This window comes from Agrilus planipennis, unplaced genomic scaffold, assembly GCF_000699045.2.
Source record: "Agrilus planipennis isolate EAB-ADULT unplaced genomic scaffold, Apla_2.0 scaffold7, whole genome shotgun sequence".
Classification (NCBI taxonomy): domain Eukaryota; kingdom Metazoa; phylum Arthropoda; class Insecta; order Coleoptera; family Buprestidae; genus Agrilus; species Agrilus planipennis.
The window spans coordinates 3192583-3212981 of NW_020439340.1; the positions used below are offsets into that span (position 1 = coordinate 3192583).

General features: G+C 35.7%; 3 protein-coding genes across 14 annotated transcripts in view; all 3 read left to right on the forward strand.

Moving 5' to 3' along the window:
- Nucleotides 1–20399, forward strand: part of LOC108737683 (complexin) — a 314656-nt gene that overhangs the window by 214460 nt on the left and 79797 nt on the right. The gene's annotated exons all lie outside the window — the stretch shown is intronic.
- Nucleotides 2384–4626, forward strand: LOC108737680. Of its 3 annotated transcripts, none has more exons than XM_018470703.1 (5): nucleotides 2384–2539; nucleotides 2605–2783; nucleotides 2839–3052; nucleotides 3589–3732; nucleotides 3797–4626. In XM_018470703.1, exons 1-5 carry the CDS (start codon nucleotides 2455–2457, stop codon nucleotides 4510–4512), a joined length of 1338 nt encoding a protein of 445 aa, XP_018326205.1. In that variant the 5' UTR covers nucleotides 2384–2454; the 3' UTR covers nucleotides 4513–4626. The 3 variants fall into 3 exon arrangements, with proteins under 3 accessions (XP_018326205.1, XP_018326206.1, XP_018326207.1); XM_018470704.1 differs by having other exon boundaries at nucleotides 2452–2539; nucleotides 2590–2783; XM_018470705.1 differs by having other exon boundaries at nucleotides 2472–2539; nucleotides 2609–2783.
- Nucleotides 5123–6526, forward strand: LOC108737681. Its single transcript, XM_018470706.1, has 4 exons — nucleotides 5123–5243; nucleotides 5291–5472; nucleotides 5526–5730; nucleotides 5795–6526. Exons 1-4 carry the CDS (start codon nucleotides 5159–5161, stop codon nucleotides 6271–6273), a joined length of 951 nt encoding a protein of 316 aa, XP_018326208.1. The 5' UTR covers nucleotides 5123–5158; the 3' UTR covers nucleotides 6274–6526.

The following is a 20399-nucleotide window of genomic DNA, read 5'->3' on the forward strand; positions in this document are numbered from 1 at the left end:
TATGGAAGTCAATAAAAAATAGGCGAGATAGGTTGGTAGGACACCTTCTTAGACATGAAGGTCTAGTCAGAGACATATTAGAGGCAGAAACAGGTGTTAGGAAGGGTAGAGGTAGACCTAGATTAGATTACTGTTCGCAAATAGTTAAGGATGTGGGTTGTTCTAGTTTTAGGGAAATGCGAAGATTAGCTCAAAATAGGAAAGAGTGAAGGTGCGTATCGAACCAGTCTTAGGACTGACGACCTTATGATGATGATGATTTATAACAGTAGCATTCCACCTAACTCAACTTTGCATGCAGGTATCTACATATTTTCATTCTTTTATAGAAACATTCGTGCTGTTTCGATATGAAAACGTTGTAGATATTGCATATACCTATGTATGCAATGTTTGTATTAAAGAAATTGACTTATGTACATGTGTACCTTTCTTCGAAAATTCCAGTTATACGTATCCACATTCGACGGCATACAATTCATAACTCAAAATAAATGAGTCTCATACATTACATTTCGTCCCACATACACCTAACCTGCTTTTTTTGGTAGATAGGTACGTATTTGTATGAATATTTTTGCAACTGTGCAATTTGCAAATGTCAATTCGAAAAAATGCTGCCTTTTTTGAATTATCCGAACCGTTCGTTATTAACCCTAAAATCGTAAAAATTCCAATCGGATTCCGTTGGCGAGAGGTTGCCCTCTATGCATTATTTCACGACGGCGGTTGCATTAACCGCGTCGAAACGTCGGAGATAGCAACGTCCGTCGGTAGCCGCATTCTGCGGCAATCCCGGATTCCATTCGTGGCATTGCAGGTGCGGTGCTGCTATGCTTCTTTATTAAATGAACTTATTGATCAGCAATCCGTATGCCGGGGCGATTTTCGACTGGAATTAATTTATTCTCCACGGTCCTCAATTCGTCCGAATTGTTTGGACGACTGCAAAACTGTCGGTACCACGACTTGCTCACTTGAATAACTGAATAAATGAAACCGCAAGACTAGGAAGGAACAACAGAAGCATCAACGACAGAAGCACCACTCTGCTACGTCGCATCCTGAATTTTCCATTGCGAGAGGAAAATAAGATGACAAAAATTGTCTAACGTTGCCGTCGCCGTCGGTTTAAATTGAATAGAAACTAATAGACGTATGTACGTTTGTTAGTTTTGAAGAAATTAAGGGAAAAAATTGGTCACGAATGTGCCAACCAACCCTCAATTGTTCAGTAAGGGTATCCATTTAATTTAGCGATAAGTTTGTCTGGAATAATAAAATGCAGTAGAATCTGCTTATAATGATATCGAAGGGAAATGACAAATACGTCATACTAAACGGGCGTCATACAAGGCATAGTCTTAGAAAATACACAACTTTCTATTTTGGTTATTTATTTAGATTAATAGAGAGAAAAACTACAGACTGTATGTATTTATTAACAAAAAAGGAAAAAGAACGATGAATCGTAATATCAATATACATAAGAAGGGTCAGAAAAATGAGCGAAAATGTTATTATTAATCATTTGGGTCACTATAGCCGGATATGATTTCTTGAGAATCAGTCGTAACAAACGACATGTCATTTTAAACGAAGTCATTATATCCTAACTTTCCTATAGTGAATTTAATATGAAAACCAAACACTGCAATTACTTTATATTAAGCGGTTAGTGAATATAAGCGGTGTCATAATAAACGAATTCCACTGTATCTCCAAAGAAACATGTGTCTTGTAGAATTTTGAAAAAGAGAGAAGGTTATAATAAAAGAAATAGGTTAATTCCTCATATAATAACCTACAATACCTACAATTTTTAAAGGTCAAATCCCACAAATAAAGGAAACAATAATTTTGTCTCTTTGTTCTTATTGGAAACGTAAAAATTCCATATAATATGTACATGTCTTAATCGTGAAATTAAAAGGTGTTCCTGGAGACGTCTATCTCATAACTATTACGGTTTATCCACACGAAATAGTCCCCATATTTGTGGTCCATGATAATTTACCACACTGGACTTTCAGGTTCATTATGTTCCGATAATGTGTTAGAACATGTCGATAAAATTCGGTCGTTTCTATCGTGCGTGGACGAGTTTTATTAACAGACGGAAGCCAGTTCAATTTGGTCCTACGTGTCTCCATTCAATGGGAAAATTCCTTTCAGCTCTCTGCGGCCTATTGGCCTCTATTCTGTCCCTTGAAAAATCTCAAATATACCTTCCGTACACGTAAGACCCGCCATTATTCCTTTAAAAGGCGTCGTTCTCTTTTTATGATGTCCTCTGAACGAAAAGTTTTATTTCGCTGTCAATGTATTCGACTGACGTCGTGCGTACGTCAATTGTGTTAACCGAGACTTTTTTACGAATCTGACACGTTGTGTAATTCATTATGGACATACGTCAAGAAGCAAAATTACGGTGAAGCATTTTCAAAGTTCAGTATGACCAGTCCAGGACAGAATCAAGTGTTTGAGCTCTATTCAAAATGCGCCAAGTCTCTGATACTGACTCTTGTAATCCCTAAGGGTAATTATTTAGGATTAAACACGTCGAGTGTGTGAATATAGTTTGCTTAGTCTGATATTCAATAGATAGGATTATGGCTGCAAAATGGTTGCAGAAGCTCCGCGACAATAGCTTCGGGTCCCTTAAAACGAGAACGGATTACTTAAAACTGCTCCTGCTCGCCTTGCAAAGAAGGACACTGACAGGTCCATTTGCCGTAAACCCGGAAACATGTCCATTGCTAGATTTTCCCGATTGCCAAAGCGTAAGTTGTAGCATTTATGATTTGAATGTTGTGCAATAAATTAGCCTCAAGGCAGTTGCAAGATGTAGCGAAAGAATTGCTAGACATTGAAACAGAAGAATTGGGCGAATGCAGTAAATATCCCCCCTATATGGTTGAATATTCATCGAATATGTTGGAGTACGTGTCTTACCAAGAAATTCCTTTATTTGGGGCGCATGTTTATTATGCAATTTCTAAGGAGCCCATAGGACTATGGTATCACGCAAATAAAGGAGCAGTACCGAGAGGTAAATGCCATAAATATTGTCATGTTCGTGGGTTTAACAAAAATTAACTTCTAAGACTGATAACGACAAAACTATTTATTTACACTAATTCTCAAAGAACTTAAAAACACTATTAAATTATTACTAAACTTAGGTGATGAATTATTCTATATATTTACACTACTGTTGATATATCACTATTCACTGCGCTATTTATTTCACTGCTATCACTGTCAATTTATTTCTCGATTCACTTCTGCAACGGTCAATTTATTTCTACTCCCTTACGGCGATCGTCTCTTCCTTTAAATACTCTTTTGTTTACTTTCGGGAACCTTCTAGAAACATCCGGATCGTTTATTTTTTCTTTGAACTGTTTAACTGCTTTGCCAGAACGCAGATACGACACACACATTTACAAATACGGCGCACATGAAGAAAGGTGAATCGATAAGCCGTTCACGCACACGTGTGCCCGATCGCACACAAACACACTCGTGCTCGCTACAATATAATTCATGGGGTTCTTTATTTTCATAATTTTTTACTTACCACAGAACAGTCTCTCGCTAGTAGACCCACTCTTGCTATACCTGATGCAGAAATCGGAGAACGTCGTGTAAGACCCATCAAACCAAGATCTGCAAGATCGTTAGCGGCCTCTGCAGTTATTTGTAAAAATGCAGAGAAAAGTATCGAATGTAAGGCCTCTCTAACTCCCTAACTAAACATTTTGAAATTAATATTTACGTTTGAAAACAATAGTTGAGGCATCCGACGTGAACATGTTGTGCAGCAGGGATATAAGGAAACCCATAATATGGGGTTCCAATCTTACACGAGTGTCCGACTCACCGTTGCCTCTGAAAATAACCAGGATGCATTACCCTGAAAATCTTTGTTGCCCTGGACTTTCGAAACTAATGGAAGAAACGTGTTCTGATAGTTCGCAAAGTTCATGTCGGCAACGTCGACCACCGGACCCGTGTTCCACAGAAGTCCTCTACGCGAGACCAGGAAGTGCCCCATGCCCCAAGCATCACAGTTGTCCTAGACAATCGAAACCGTCCAGATGTTCCGAAAAAAGACCTTCGACGCAAGGGGGATGTTGCTCGTCAAAGGGTCACAAGAGTTGTAAAGAAGGTTCTGAAAACAAATCTTCCTTCTTTAATTTATTTTCGCGAAATTCCACTTGTGGTAGCAAACTGGATGACGGATGTGGTTCAAAGTCTTTCATAAGAAGCGGTTTGAAATCGTATCAGTTACCGGGCCTTCCTGGGTTAACCCATCCGCCCAGATTAACATTTGAAAATCCCCTGAGCAATGTTCGTAAATCAGTATCAGTTGAAAGCTATTCAACTCCCACTTCTGTTCAGGAACCGCCACAGGATACTTGCGATCGTCGCAAAGATCGGCTGCAACGAGAACGTTCTGAAAGTGGCGAAGATAAAATCAGCTCGACCCTTAGGTACTGGAAATAATCTGACCCAATCAAGATGTGCAACTTTATAAAAAAATTACAGTAGTCATCGTTTCTGCTGTGTCAAATAATTAATAAATACTCTCCATTTGCATCCTTTTTTGGTGTATTGTAAAGACGATAAATAATAAAATACTTTATGAAACAATTTGACGTTCAATAATGATTAATACTAAATATTAAAGGGAAAATCCATTTTCAATTTTTATCCACTATAAATTACCCGAATTGTTGCTGTTGTCACACCCTCGTCGGGAATCGAACCTGGGACCTTTGGCTTTATGTTGCCTACTACTACTACTACCACTGCGAGAGATGACAACAGCAACTAATTATCACTTTTCGTAGCTTAGTGATCAGAGCATTGGTGCCTAAAGCCAAAGGTCCCGAGTTCGATTCTCGGCGAGTGTGTGACAAAATCAACAATTTTTTTCCTATTAACTTGAGTGGATAAAAATTGAAAATGGATTTTCACTTTAAAATTTAAATAATAAGATATTTAAATACGTTAATTTGCCGGTTGTTCTTAAATATTTTAAGATCATAGAGAACTTTTAAATATTTATGCATCATTGAGTGTACAAAATGCGTTTTATTTGTCACAAAATTAACCTAAATTACATAAAAAGTCAATTATTTAAAAAGAAATGATCACATTGGGTTCGAACGAAGAACTAAAATTTTATATGCAGTTTGCAAAATCATTGGTCTGTTTTTTAAAAAAGCCAAAAGGTAAGAAGCCCTATGGAAAGGGAATCATATAAAAGAGCCAATTTTAGACAGAATTTTTGCTTCTTCGTGGATTACAAAACTACAAAATGAATCGTTTGCTCCTCTCAGAACAAGAATTGATTTTATGAAACTCCTTTTGGTCATTCTACAAAAAGAACGATTGCTAGGTCCTTTTTCTAAAGATCCAACAGACTTACAAACATTAGAACAATACATAGGAGACGCAAAGGTAATTTTAATAATTATCGACATTTCCTGCCTTAAAATACTCATCGATATTAGTTACCAGATATAGTAAAAAGGATATTAAAAGAAGATGTAGGTAGCTTATCAACTTTAGATGCAATCCGTCCGCCTTATCACATCGAGTACTCTCCAGATCTCAAACAGTACGCTTCCGTCCAAGAAATTCCTAATTTTGGTACTCAACTTTATTTCGCCATGTCCAGTGAGCCTTTGCAATTGTGGTCTAATATGCCAAACAAAGGTAAACTATGCTATTATGAGTTCATCTATAGAGCTATTGTGCTTACGATTTCTATGACTTCAAGCTTCGATAAGGATTGATAAGAGTAAACCCAAGGCGAAATCAGCAATAAGAAACATTTTCAAGACTTTAGGAAATTTAAGCGATCGTACAAAACCGTCTAGCAATCTGTTTGAATCATCTTTTGTAAGCAGTACGTCGTGGAGATCGCAGTCCTTGATTGCCGAAAGTCGAAATTTGACGGATAATGCCAAACGGTCTTATAATAATTTATTCGAACCGTTGGGAGATATCACGAGTTCTTGTAGCACCAGTACTCGGATACCTCCTTCGTGGGGATCTCAATTCCTGATTGCAGAAAGAGGCAATTTGAGAGATAATAATCCCAAACGTTCTAGCAAGCTGTTTGAATCATTAGAAGACCTCGAAGATACTTGTAATAGCAGTTCTTGGATGCCGCCTTCGTCGGAATCACAATTTATAAATATTGAAAGTGATTGTTCGTGTACAGAATGCCTAGTATCTTCAAACAGTTCAAACTAAATTTTCGTTTATACAAAATGGATTCATGTAATTGTAAAATGTAAAAGATCTGTACAAGCGAAAGATTGTAATTCACAATAATTGATTACTTCAGTACATATTTAATCTTCTGGAATGACTCCACAAGTCGTTGATGGGTAAATTGTAATCTTTTAAGCACTGGAGATAACTAATAATCGTAAAAATCTCGAAATGATAGTAATACAAACACTTTCAACTAATACAAACGGTCCTTTTCTTGTTTTGTTGTTCCTTCCATTCTATAAAAGGGCTAATCAATTTTCTCATCCCTTGTATATATAGATACGTTTTATATACATTCAGGACTTATTAATTTTGGGCAACATTCACAAACAATTCCAGCTGCGTTGTCAAGACAAAACAATAAATCTCAGCGCCTAACCCTAACATTAGATAATTGAAATTATAACGCGTATTTTTCACAACGTTCCCCTTCACTTTCTTCAAAAGAACTTCATCATTTAGATAATGCCAGCGTAGTAAAAACAAATATAAATTAAAAGATTAGGTAGAAAATCTTAACATTATCCTTTTAAAGAATAACGCAAAGCAGAGTTGGCTTTAATTTGAAAATTCGTAAAAGATTATTAACAGCTCATACTTACGTAAAAAACACTGTCTAAGGACACTATATTAATGACGAATTTAATAATACTAAAATTGCTTTTTCATTGATTATATTAATGATATTGAAAAGCGAAATATATGTAAGTATTTTATTTTAATTAAAGGTGCATTTTTCATTTCATTTTAAATTTAAATTTTTTCGTATTCAGTAGTGAGCAACTTCGTCGTTGAATCGTAAACCGCACCCGATTTCTCTTATATCTGATTGTGAGTCCTGCTCGTGCATAATTACACTTCCAGTCGTGATGGCAGTGTCAAAGGGACTGATAGAAAGGGGACTGTAATATTTTCGCAGTTGAATATTGGCTCGTACATTTAAACCCGGCGGCAGTAGTAATATTGGAACTTATTCGGGAACGAACGTTTAGTGACTTTTCCATCGAAAAAAAAAAAAAGAAAATAAACCATCAAAAATACGGCATAAACCCTACGGCGTCGTTGCTGAAAATTTTATTTTTTAATAAGGGAAAATGTGAAATCTGAAAACAAGACCAAGACTAAAATCAAGACCAATACCAAAAGCGCAAGACCAAACGAAAAATTATTACTTCCAGTGGATTTATGAGTTGAACTATTTGAACCAACATCTTTCTTTTATTAGAACAAAACATCTTTAGAACATTTGAAATTTTTTGTAATATTAGTGAATACTGCCTTAGGCGTACCTATCAATGTTGTCGTACAAATTTTGTTTCTTCTTTGATTTTTTATTAAATTATCGAGTGCCTTTGTCGACGCATTCGTCAAGTTAACCGAATCGTGGTGTCAATTGTCGCATCTCCTTCCGTCAAAGTTCGATATTACCGGAGGCACATTGAGGTTTATGTTTGTTGGCGGAAGAATGATACGTGGCAATTTATAAATGGATCCTGCTCCCGACCTTCCAACATGTATTGATGATCCTTTCGGTTCAATCGACACTTCCAAGGACGCCATTCGTTTGGCAAATTAATCTGTTAATGGTATCAATAGGTTGTGTCAGAAGTCTTCGGAAACGGATTTTTCTTTCTGCTTCGAATCTTAAACCCGGAAGAGTTTTGTTCCTTTGGTTATAGAAATTCAAAGAGTAAAAATAACCCTTCATAATCCTGTGACGTTGAACATCTTGTATCAGTTCTACTGTTTCCTGTTTTGAGCGGTTGTCAAAAAACGAATAGAATGAGAAAGACTAATGTTGTTATTCGTAGTTTAGACAAAATTTTAGTGCTTCCGTCGAAATAAAGTTAAAATGGCAGATGTTTTATAACAGCGATTTGCAAGTCGACACTAAAACTTTATTGGCGAAATACCGCCGAACTGTCAAATTTAACTTGGTTTTCGGTACAACTACGTAAAGGAAGAGAGACATAATCCACTAACAAATGCATTTATGCATTTCTTCGTTCATATTCTCATTTTAAATGGTCTCCCTTTCTGTAACGTAGAACACCAAAACGTTCTGAATGTTATTATTTTCCTTAGACTCTTTATATAGGATAATTAACAAAATAACTTAATAGTAACTAAGAACCACTGAAAATATGTCGATCGATAAATATTTTTTTGGTCTGGACAAACCAATCTAAAACACGATAAGAACGTAGTATAATTTCATACATTATTTTAGACTAATCGGCGTGTGGGAAATGGGATGTCCGATACAGTAAGCAAAGAAAAAATTGATTTAGAACAGACGGTACATAATTCAAAATATTATTAGCGATAAATTGTGACAAATTTTTCATTCGGTCTCCCCCTTATTGTTGTGAAGTTTCTATAGGACGGTAACAAGGCTTGTAGAGAAGAGATTAGGGCCAGGGCATTATAAATTACCCCTTAATAGATTCCCTTATCGGTTATCCACATAAACTAGGACTAACTCAAGTGGACGAATCCGTCACTCAGCTGTATAACGTATGAGCACACACAAAGTAGGTAAACCGCCATTGTTTGCCAAACATATTTCACAGGACTCGAAATGATATCGAAAGCCCATAAATTTACTGTCCTCTATGAGCTTCCAGTATCTACAATATACGTTACTAGTCAAGTGACTTCATCCCATTTCAGCTGATTCACCTAACGAAGTCTTCGTTTTTTTTTTTCGACAACATCAAAAAACAATAAGAACGCATTTCTTATTAGATCCGAGATTTGTTAACATATATGTAGATTTGCCTGTGTGCCGTACAGAACAGATTAAAATTGAAATTGTTGGTTAAAAATCGTCGAAAAAGGAAATCTGGAATTTGAATGCAATTTCGAACGAATAAACAAATAACGTTTCCATTAAATAGGTAAGCAAAAAGTAATCCCCATTCTTTTCAGATTCAATCAGGGGTGACAGTTAAGGCAGATGAAGTTAATTTTGGCTTTCTATTGTTCCGTACTGTGTTAAATAGGTGATCGTTCCCGAAATTGTCCCGAATTGTCGTTAGTTGTACACTTAATAGACTGATATCTGTGTCAGAAACAGAGGTAGGGAAGACAANAATAAGCTTTCAATCAGGGAATCCGAAATTACCAAAGAATTAACTAAATGTTAAAATAGAGAGTGTTGACTTCCTGCAGATAAAACAAATCCCAATTAACGAACATCGAAAAGTAAATACCTCTAACAAGATATAAAATGAAACAGATATTCAGAAATCAAAACTTTTCTCTCTATTTTCTCTAATAAATAATAATGGATTGTGATGTAAAATTCAGTAACAACGCAATTAATTATACTGTAACTATCTGAGGATTATTTTAATTAATTACTGAGGTATTTATCCTTAATACGTTTCAAATGGCGTATAATTCAGGCTTTGCGTGAACAAAAAAATATCCGAAGCCCTGCTTTCCTCAATTAAATATGCCAGCTAATTCCACCGTTTCGTTCAACATTAATCTTTGCTCATATGTGTGTGCAGTAGGTACATATCAGTAGGTATACATGCACACGTATGTATACGTATAGAAAGAAACGTTGGACAATGGTGGTGGCATACATGCGAAACCTCGATAAGGGTGATATATAGGAAGAACATTGCGAGCGTTTCGTAGCATTAACCGCAATTTACAGCAGATGTGACAGGTCAAGTGTAAAATGCTTACGTCAAAAAGTCAATGTTATAAATGTGAGGTGTACGATTATCCTAAAGAACATACATAGTAGCAATTTTAAATCGTTTTTATCTAGAATAAGTTAGGGAGAAGTGAAAATCGACATTGATTGAAGAACCTTAAAAATTTCAAAAAAGTTACTACACTATTGAATAAGGAATTAAATATTGAAATTCCAGTTTGATTGTCAAGAAGAATAGGTTATCATATGTATTAATCTTGCAAGACGAAGACCAATTTTACTCATCACTACATTTAAAAAATTTTGTACTAGAAGTCAGTCATTAAATATATGACTTCTGACTAAAACATTTTTTGTCTTCATAATGGATCCATTACTGATTCAAAGACCTAATTGAATCCATACATTGTTACAATTGTTTTCTGAAATTTGTTGTGCTACAACTAACTCCCTAGACAAAACTTTTCCGCCGGTTCGATTCCGGGTCCGCCTGTCTTGGTCCAAGTTTTTCTGTGGTTTCCTTGGATCACTTAGGCAAATGCTGGGGCAGTAATATTCCACAGATAATCTTTCATTTTCTTCTGTCTTCATTTCGTCCGTCCCAACTTTCCCACCCGAACCACCACCCACCCATTCCCACGATTCCTGAAAGCAGACTGAAGAGGGCCTTCTGCTCTACCCTCCGGCATAGTCCGGAGGGACTGCCCGCCCACCAGAATTACTGGCTGGTGGGAATGAAACACCCAAAAGTTTTTTTTAAGTAAGAGCGTCTCTCACAGTCTTTCACAGTCTCTCAGTTATTGCCTAGGTGTTTTTATGGATCTCCCACGGTCTCTGTATGAGAGACTCGAACGATAAAATTGTTAATTCAGAGATTCGAGTCCCTCACAGAGAGACTGAATGAATAAAACTGAAAAATAGAGAGACTCGAGTATCTCGTAGAAAGGCTGGAATCTCTGAAATATGTTGAAATTTTAACCATGTCAATCGAGACACCACTTATTGAGAGATTTGAGTCTGTCGTTCAGAGATTCGAGACCGTTTATAGCAGCAAAATAGTTTAAGTATACTTACATGATGATCTTATCCTCGTTCTTGCTTTTGTTACAATAAAACTCACCCGCAAAAGCCCTCGCTACTGTAGAAGCTTCAATCAAAAAGTGAAAAGAAAATGTTTGAAGTTATTAATATAATTCCATACGTTACATTGTGGTCCTTGTAAACTCATAACGATACTTTAATTCGACATCCATCTGATAAATGTAGGTACCTTCGAATAAAAGTCGAAAGCTTTTAGTTGATTAAAATACAAAAGGGTTTAAGAAACGGTTTCTTACTTACGTTAGTTCGAAGCGGCTGGGTTCTCTCTCTTGCACTTTCCCTAGACTGTACATCACTTTGTAAGCGCTGAGAATCAGTATTCGTTATTAAGATTTAAGGATGAACTACCGCCACATAATTCATACAAAACCAAAACAAACGCGACTCCTCCAGTATAATCTTTATAATTTGCAGCTCAGCGCGAAACCTGCTTCCAGCCAGTTAATTATTCCTAAAGGAGACCGTATACCGTCAACAAATTACATCTACTTTTATCGCACTATATGTATATTTAATGATATAACACTTGTGTTCGATCTATATCAATAAAATCTATGTAAAAAAATTGTAATTCCCCTACCTCAATAAATAAATTAGAAGACGTAAATTAAATAACATAAAAAATAGTTCTGAGGGTTTGTTTTTGAAATTTTAATAATGGTTAATTTATAAACTAACCGTGACCCGTGGAATATATCAACAATATATTAGTTGTCGATACCTGATGAGCTACATTAATTTGCCTCTATACTAATTACGACAGAGCGCGTATTAACACACCAATAAGTTCACAGCTAATTGGTAATTGTACTGCTTATGCTAATTATTGTTCGTACTAAATTAGGTAGATCGCTAGCGTATATGTCCCGTTGTCTTGTATGTAACCGTTATTAGATGCGCAATTAGAATACTCATATTGACAAAGTTCAAATTAAATATCCAACACGTACTTTCCACATAATTCATAATAAAATGGTTCCAATAAAACGAAAATGAATGAAATCTATAACTGAAGGTGCGCATCATAAGAATTCAAACTTGTAGGTGCTCGAACCATTGCACCGCGCGAAGGACCTACCGTTGCACCTCGCAAGCTATGTGTGGTGAACTCTTTGTGTATGAAAGGTGTAGAAAATTCCAGGACTTGTCTTAAGTAAAAGGGTCCCGGAAAACTAACGTTAAAGGCGATCAGAATCATCTAGTAGGTAACTAACATATTCTTATTTAGTTACTTGGATTGGTTAGGTAAATACTAATAAAATAATTTAAAATGGTCTGTATTCTGTCGAAACTGCCAGACGCGGATCGCGATTTCGATCTTTTTGGATCTCATCAGAGCGTCGCAGACAGCTCTGACAGAATACAGGCCAACTTTTACTTGCTGTCTTAACAGCGCGTTTTAGAAACTACCACAAATGGCGCGGTAAACGCCATCTATAGTATGATGCTACATTTTAGGATTACGTATGCTCCCACAAGGTCCATTTAAATATATGGATATCTACTTGCTGAAACGAATCCCGGCGTAGCTAACCTCAACGTGATAGGCACGTTACCATAATCGAAAAAAATACTGTTTAAATGAAACAGTGATTATAAATTATGGATATCTACTTGCTGAAAGAAATCCCGGCGTAGCTAACCTCAACGTGATAGGCACGTTACCATAATCAAAAAAAATACTGTTTAAATGAAACAGTGATTATAAATTAATTATTTGTACTGATTGATTTTGATTTCTGAGGTTCAACGCCAGCGTTTTTTTACTGCAGGAAATTCGAGCTCGAATTTATTTAGTTTTAAGAAGCCATTGACTTCCATGTTTTATATTAATTTCCCCACTTGCTCCCCACAGTCAGTCCTGAAAAGAAAGGACCAACAAGGATCCTATAAGGATCCCGTAGCTTTTTGCTCTCAAATTCTGAACCTCAAAGGGACTTTACATGAATAATATTGAAAGCTTTCTGTCTGTTTCCTGTTTAAGAAAAATTAAGAGAGCTTTTTACAGAAGCTTTTACCTGTTTTTATAAATGAAAACCTTACAATTAGAAAAATTTGTTAAGAGTCCACCTTGTTTCGTTTAATTTAGTGAGTTTGATGAAAGGGTTGCTGAGGAATGGATTGGCCTTTGTACTTGTACTGTGTGTCCCCGTTATTTATTTAAAATCGATTCCGCGGAGCTTTGGCCAAGCGAAGAGTCGAACAATGGGAATGTTATTTGTAACTGCCTCTTTGTCGCATTCTCTCTATCTCTGTCCCATTGAGAAATTGGATCAGCGAGGAAACTTTAGTGGAATCGAGTTCAACCACCGTGGGTCCACCACTAAAGTCCTTGTTGTTCCAACCATCCGCGTGAGTGTAACTATCATCCAACAAACCATTAGTGGGTAAATAAAAATCGAAAAAATGATTTCAAATTAATAATCCAACAAACCATTTCTAATTTTAATAAATCACATTTATTCTTAGACAAATTATGCATATATTTTTTAAATAGCCTTTTGCATGATATATAATTAAAAACATAAAAAAACAATAATTTCTACAATAAAAACAGAAGTAGATAATTACGTAAATTGTAAAAACATTTCATGTTCATTCATTATCGGTGCAATAATAAAGCGAAATTGTATTACCTACACTAAAATGAGATAGACTATTATCTGTATTGCCATCACGAAGCAAAAGGTATTCGCATGAAAACATTAAAGTCGCCACAAAGGCGCCCTCATAAACACTCTCAAATGAACATATATGTTCGAAGATAAAACATAATGGACTATATAATATAGGTATATATGTATGATTTGTGGCATTTTTTCATAGCAGCAATTGTAAATTGGAAAATAACACTTTCGATTCCGGTTACTATATGATCAAGTAAACCAAATGAAACTAAAAAATTAATTGTATGATTAATGATTAAAACATTGCCAAAAATAATACCTATTATACTGTGGATTTCATTTATTCCCTAGACAAAAATTTTCAGTCTCTCTCCAGTTTTTCAGAGTCATTCAGCGTCTCTGAGAGCGTCTCTCACAGTCTTTCACAGTCTCTCAGTTATTGCCTAGGTGTATGAGAGACTCGAACGATAAAATTGTTAATTTAGAGATTCGAGTCTCTCACAGAGAGACTGAATGAATAAAATTGAAAAATTGAGAGACTCGAGTCTCTCCTAGAAAGACTGGGATCTCTGAAATATGTTGAACTTTTGTTGAAAATTTTAACCATGTCTATCGAGACACCACTTATTGAGAGATTCGAGTCCCTCATTCAGAGATTCAAGTCTCTCGTTCAGAGACTGAATACGAAATGAGGATCTCTCATTGAGCGACTCGAGTCTCTCGTTGAGAGACGCTAAACAATTTTTTTGACAGTCTGTCTCAGCGACACCAGAGAGACTCGATGAGAGACGGAGACTCCAGTCTCGCTTTCAGAGACTCTGAGAGACTGAACATTTTTATCTCGGGTTATAGCGAGCATAATCTAAGTCCCTTGAATTTAAAGCATACTGTACTATAAAATTCATGTGACTAACGACTTCGGATATAACGCCGAGTTCGGGAGTAGCGACTGTTTTTAATTAATCATTTGTAGCAAATACCTAGTAATCCTATGAAGATATAGCGATCGGAATCGGCCGCCAAAGACACAAAGAGCTTTCATATAAGTGATATTCTAAGTAGTAACTAAGTAGTAACTGTGTTTAGTAAACTTTTGAATAAGTATGACTATACACACTTGTCTATATCTCTTTGCCTTTACCTGTAACGACTTCCGGATATAACGACGAAATTATAGTCGTCCCTTCGTCGTCGTTATTCCCAAAATCCACTGTACTTATCTCTTAAAATTTACCAAAAAATCCAAAATTCAACAGATTTTCTAAATGTCGATATCACACACAATCATGCTCATATACCAATAAATAATGACTATTAGTTTTTGTCATTTACCATTGTTTATCTATGACGACAGTTTTAAACTTTTTTTCTTGTTTCAGGTGAGTCCCAATCAATTTGTCTTGGTTTATTGGTGTTCTAACACCTACTTGTACATATTAAGGTAAGATTTATTCTGAATACGTGATTTTTCACATAGCTACAAACCGAATAAAATGCTTTACAAGCATTTCATTGCGTCTATAAATCGCGCTCTTTCCACAAGAAAATTCAATTTTGCGACTATTTTCTTTTGATACATTTTCGCGGCACTTTATTTCTATTCTTGAACACGTTTATTTTTTCAAGTTCATCCAATGACGCGATGAACGTTTATTTTCGAACTTGTAGACGAAAGGTAGGTAATAGTTAGGTACACAAGTTACGTACAAAATATGAGATTCCTGCTTCGACATCAGAAATGAAAAATCACGAATGAAAAGTTGAAGAAAAATGTCTGGGCAATAATTTTTCGTGTACAATTCGCTACAAAACTGGGTTACTAGACATCGAAGTAGGTTATTATATGAGGGATCACTTACAAACTTCGCATTGCAGCCTGTCTCAGTTGGCCAGTTGCCAAATTCCTATCCGATATCGAGCCATTAGGTGCATCCCCTTCGCCAGGATCTGATGGCTATCACTACTGTATCTATCTATCTATCTATCTATGTATGTATGTGTATGTGTAGGTGTTTCTACTACACGCCGCTGGCCAGCAAGTTTACAGTCAGGGCCGTATTTCCGGTTTATTTAGAATTAAAGGTCGCCCGATGTTTGGAAGCGAGAAGTCGTGATTGCCAAGCACTACCTTCGTCGACCAATTTTCAACAGCTACAAATTTCTATAAGAAAGGGTAATATAAGCTATTCGAACCGGTCCCTGATTTGTACTATAAGATAAATCTACTTGGGAGCCTTTTTTAAAATTTATGTCCAAGTCGAATGACTATTGTCTATTGTTCATTAAAAGTAAATTTTGTTATGGAGCAAATAAGCATCAAGTTTTCGGAACGACTGGTGAGTTTTCGAAAGTCATAATACATTTTCGAGAGTTATAATGACCTATGACCATCAAAAAATGCGTTTGATTCTTTAAAATCGTTTCCAAAATCTAAATCTGAGCTGTTTACGACAAAAACCTAAGCTCCAAATACCTTTCATAAGTTTTCACCTTAATGATTTGAAGGGAAAACGCCAGGATTTTCATCAAATGAATTGTTGGTAGAAGGTAGAATTATGATTTGGGCTGAAGGTTAGGTTAAGTTAGGTTACCAGTTCATTTGGATCACGGCCCTACATCCAGAATCATCATTTTATCATAGATTTCGGATATATTTAGCAAAGCAATACCAATTCTAAGACTAGAGCAGTCTTGGTATTTGTTTTGGTCTTGCTTATTCGGTGTTGATTTTAGTCTTGGTCTTGTTCATTCGTTTGGGCTTGGCCTTGCTAGTATAAAGACGATTTTGGTCTTGGAACAAGACCAAGACTGCAAGACCAATACCAATTTTTCTTATAACTAGATCTATTACAATAAACTCTTGGTGAGAGACTCCTGCTCGCAGTTTTTTGTCCGAATTTTGTATAATTTCATCCGACTTTCATAAGGAGTAGGTGCCAGATTATTATTATTTACAGACATTCTCCATTTAGAACTAAAAAATAGCAATAAAGTAACTTGACATTTACTTATACCTGTTCTCGTTTGGAGGTATTCTATTATTTGACCGAGCGGCATGACCTAGAGGTTTTAACCATTGCTTAGCATTCAGGAGGATGCCGGTTCGATTCCGGGTCCGACTGCCTTGGTCCAAGTTTTTCTGTGGTTTCGTTAGATCACTTGGGCAAATGCTGGGGCAGTAATATTCCACAGATAATCTTTCACTCTCTTCTGTCTTCATTTCGTCCGTCTCATCTTTCTCACCCTAACCACCAGCCACCCATTGCGACGATTCTTGAAAGGAGGTCTTCCGCCCTACCTTCCAACGTAGTCCGGACGGACTGCCCACCCACCGGCATTAGTGACTGGTGGGAACGAAACACCCGAAAGTTTTTTCTATTAGTAGATTAAATAAAGTTACAAAATTTCTAATACGTACCTGCCCCATGTTAATCGGGATAAGCTAAATTATTATCGGCATTTTACGATGTGGTATATACCCGACTACCACATCGTATACAATTCAATGGACTACAACGATAAGGCGTTAATGGACCAGCAAACTTGTTTCCATTATTTACGCATTAGGTACATAGCTCTGCAGGAAAATTTTGTTTCAATCCTCATCTGATTATCTTCCATTTGCCTTCCGTTCCATGACCAAGGGCATTACGTAACAAAATACCTACTATTTATGTTGATAGGATTTCCTATTGTTACGATTAGAAATTACGCGGAATTGGAAATTGTTTTAATAAATCAATAATAAAATGAAAGTTCATTGTGATCAATAATAGTCTGCGGAAAGAACCTTGTCGACCATTAGTAGATTAAGCAATAATATGTAGGTATACATAATAAAATAATACGAAGTAGAACAGAAATCAAAACTTTTCTCTCTATTTTCTCTAATAAATAATAATGGATTGTGATGTAAAATTCAGTAACAACGCAATTAATTATACTGTAACTATCTGAGGATTATTTTAATTAATTACTGAGGTATTTATCCTTAATACGTTTCAAATGGCGTATAATTCAGGCTTTGCGTGAACAAAAAAATATCCGAAGCCCTGCTTTCCTCAATTAAATATGCCAGCTAATTCCACCGTTTCGTTCAACATTTTTGCAATTAAAACAGAAATCGATTTTGTATTAGCGATAGCGAATCTCAGATATTCTGTTATAAGAATTTTCTCCTACGTTAAAAATAAGGTGGTTGGTTTTTTAAAAAGAAAATTGTGTTATATTTATGACTAAGAGCACGTTTTCAACTTTATTATTTATTTTGTAAATAATTGAACAGTATTATTATTATTATCAGACTTTTTTATTCTAATACGTAATTATAATTAATATCTGTCAGAAACGAGAAAGTTAATATTGAATCTCTCAATTTCATCGACAGTTTCATTTTATCGTTGGGAAATGAAGATGATGGAAACCCGGTCTTATAAAAAGTAATTTATTTGCGAAATTTAAATAAAATTAAGTATCCTATCCCAGCTATATGATAGAGTTAATATAAAAGCCGTTTGCTGGTTTTTTCTTTGAAGAATTTCGCCCATAAAATCGCTTAGAATTTTTTATATCCAAAAGCCGCCAACTTAAAACGTTGATAGGGTAACATTTGTCTTAGAATTTCCTTTTTGCTCTTGAAATATTGCAGACGAAGATTCAAATTGAGATACGGTCCTGGTGATCTGTCAGTAGCAAATGTCTCATTTCAAGTGGAGATAAAAATTCTTTAATATATGCATCAAAGTGAATATACGTTATATTTGAGGATAGCAATATGTTAACCAGGAATGTATCGATTTATTGGCTAAATATTAGGAATGCAGCAACCTTTAAAATTTCTTGTGAAAAATAAAATCATTTACAAAAAGTAAAAAAGAATAAACGGTCTCGTAGTTTATAATAAACTAGCTTTTCCCCGCGGCTTCACTCGCAGAAATTAATATTGTTTCTCCATAAAACCTTTTAACTCCCAATTCACCCTTACAGCGTTTTAATTTTATGTACTCTCGGTTTATTTAGAATTAAAGGTCGCCCGATATTTGGAAGCGAGAAGTCGTGATTGCCAAGCACTACCTTCGTCGACCAATTTTCAACAGCTACAAATTTCTATAAGAAAGGGTAGTATAAGCTATTCGAACCGGTCCCTGATTTGTACTATAAGATAAATCTACTTGGGAGCCTTTTTTAAAATTTATGTCCAAGTCGAATGACTATTGTCTATTGTTCATTAAAAGTAAATTTTGTTATGGAGCAAATAAGCATCAAGTTTTCGGAACGACTGGTGAGTTTTCGAAAGTCATAATACATTTTCGAGAGTTATAATGACCTATGACCATCAAAAAATGCGTTTGATTCTTTAAAATCGTTTCCAAAATCTAAATCTGAGCTGTTTACGACAAAAACCTAAGCTCCAAATACCTTTCATAAGTTTTCACCTTAATGATTTGAAGGGAAAACGCCAGGATTTTCATCAAATGAATTGTTGGTAGAAGGTAGAATTATGATTTGGGCTGAAGGTTAGGTTAAGTTAGGTTACCAGTTCATTTGGATCACGGCCCTACATCCAGAATCATCATTTTATCATAGATTTCGGATATATTTAGCAAAGCAATACCAATTCTAAGACTAGAGCACTCTNGAAATTCAGATTTATTTATTTATTTCGACCTAATACTGAAGTTACCTATTAGTATATTTGGAATAGGATTGTATGTAATCGATTTCGTCCTTCAAGTTACTAAATAATCTGCGTGAAATGTACCTAGACTAAGCAGCTTAGTTTTACGGTTTTACTTTGGAATGCTTTACGGTACGATACCATTGAGCTATAATGCAAATCCCCTTTTCATTACCAACACTAGATACTCCTCCGTAAGACATAGATTACATTGCACCCTGACTGATGCTATCGAATATGCTGCAGCTATCTTAAACCTACCTATATGTATATAGATGCAAGGATTAGTTATAGACTTGTTTGTCATTTATTTCGTACTAGGTTTACCCACGGCTTCGCTCCCGTTGATGTCCTAAATACCTGTGAAAGATCGTCGACGACCACATAAAACTATTTTCTATCCCTCGGGAACAGTATTTTTGTTCTGGATGATAGGTACCCTAATCGAACAAGTAATTTATTTAGCTCCCAAAAGCTATAAATGTTTACGTATCGCATTTGTTTTTCATGACCTAGCTTTTAATCCTTGTAAAAATAATAATTTATTTCGGGAAATTCTCAGGAAAATGCGCCGCATAAACAGCATTTATTCACGCCTATTTCACCCCTTTTGCTTTTAACATCGGCGCGTATACGTCTTATCCGAAAGATAACATACATTTTCATGATTCTCCTTCCTCATCCTCTACACCTTCGCCGCCACTCGAAAGATCTATAAATCTATCGCCCTACTGCATAATGCATTCGACGACCCACTGTAGCTTCGGCATTCGATGGGATTAAACAAGCCAAGGAAATTAAATTAAAATCAATTGATTCGACTCGTCCGCTTTCGCATAACACAACGAGAAACGTTACCTTACCACAATGGTAGATAGGTCGAATTGACGAAAGAAATTAATCCTAGCAAACAGTGGTTTTAATCCTGTAGATGAGGATTATTTAAATTTTTAAAGTTAAAAAGTGCTGTTCAGCAATTTCTACATGATTTTGAAGACGATGTAAATTAAGCTTTAGAATTATA

Excerpts from the sequence above, each read along its gene's own strand:
- LOC108737681 (XM_018470706.1), top strand. The coding sequence starts at position 5,159 with ATGATCACATTGGGTTCGAACGAAGAACTAAAATTTTATATGCAGTTT. Across the intron at positions 5,244-5,290 it reads TTTTTTAAAAAAGCCAAAAG|ACAGAATTTTTGCTTCTTCG; the intron begins GTAAGAAGCCCT and ends AGCCAATTTTAG. Across the intron at positions 5,473-5,525 it reads AATACATAGGAGACGCAAAG|TTACCAGATATAGTAAAAAG; the intron begins GTAATTTTAATA and ends CATCGATATTAG.
- LOC108737680 (XM_018470703.1), top strand. The coding sequence starts at position 2,455 with ATGACCAGTCCAGGACAGAATCAAGTGTTTGAGCTCTATTCAAAATGC. Across the intron at positions 2,540-2,604 it reads GACTCTTGTAATCCCTAAGG|ATAGGATTATGGCTGCAAAA; the intron begins GTAATTATTTAG and ends GATATTCAATAG. Across the intron at positions 3,733-3,796 it reads TGCAGAGAAAAGTATCGAAT|TTGAGGCATCCGACGTGAAC; the intron begins GTAAGGCCTCTC and ends TGAAAACAATAG.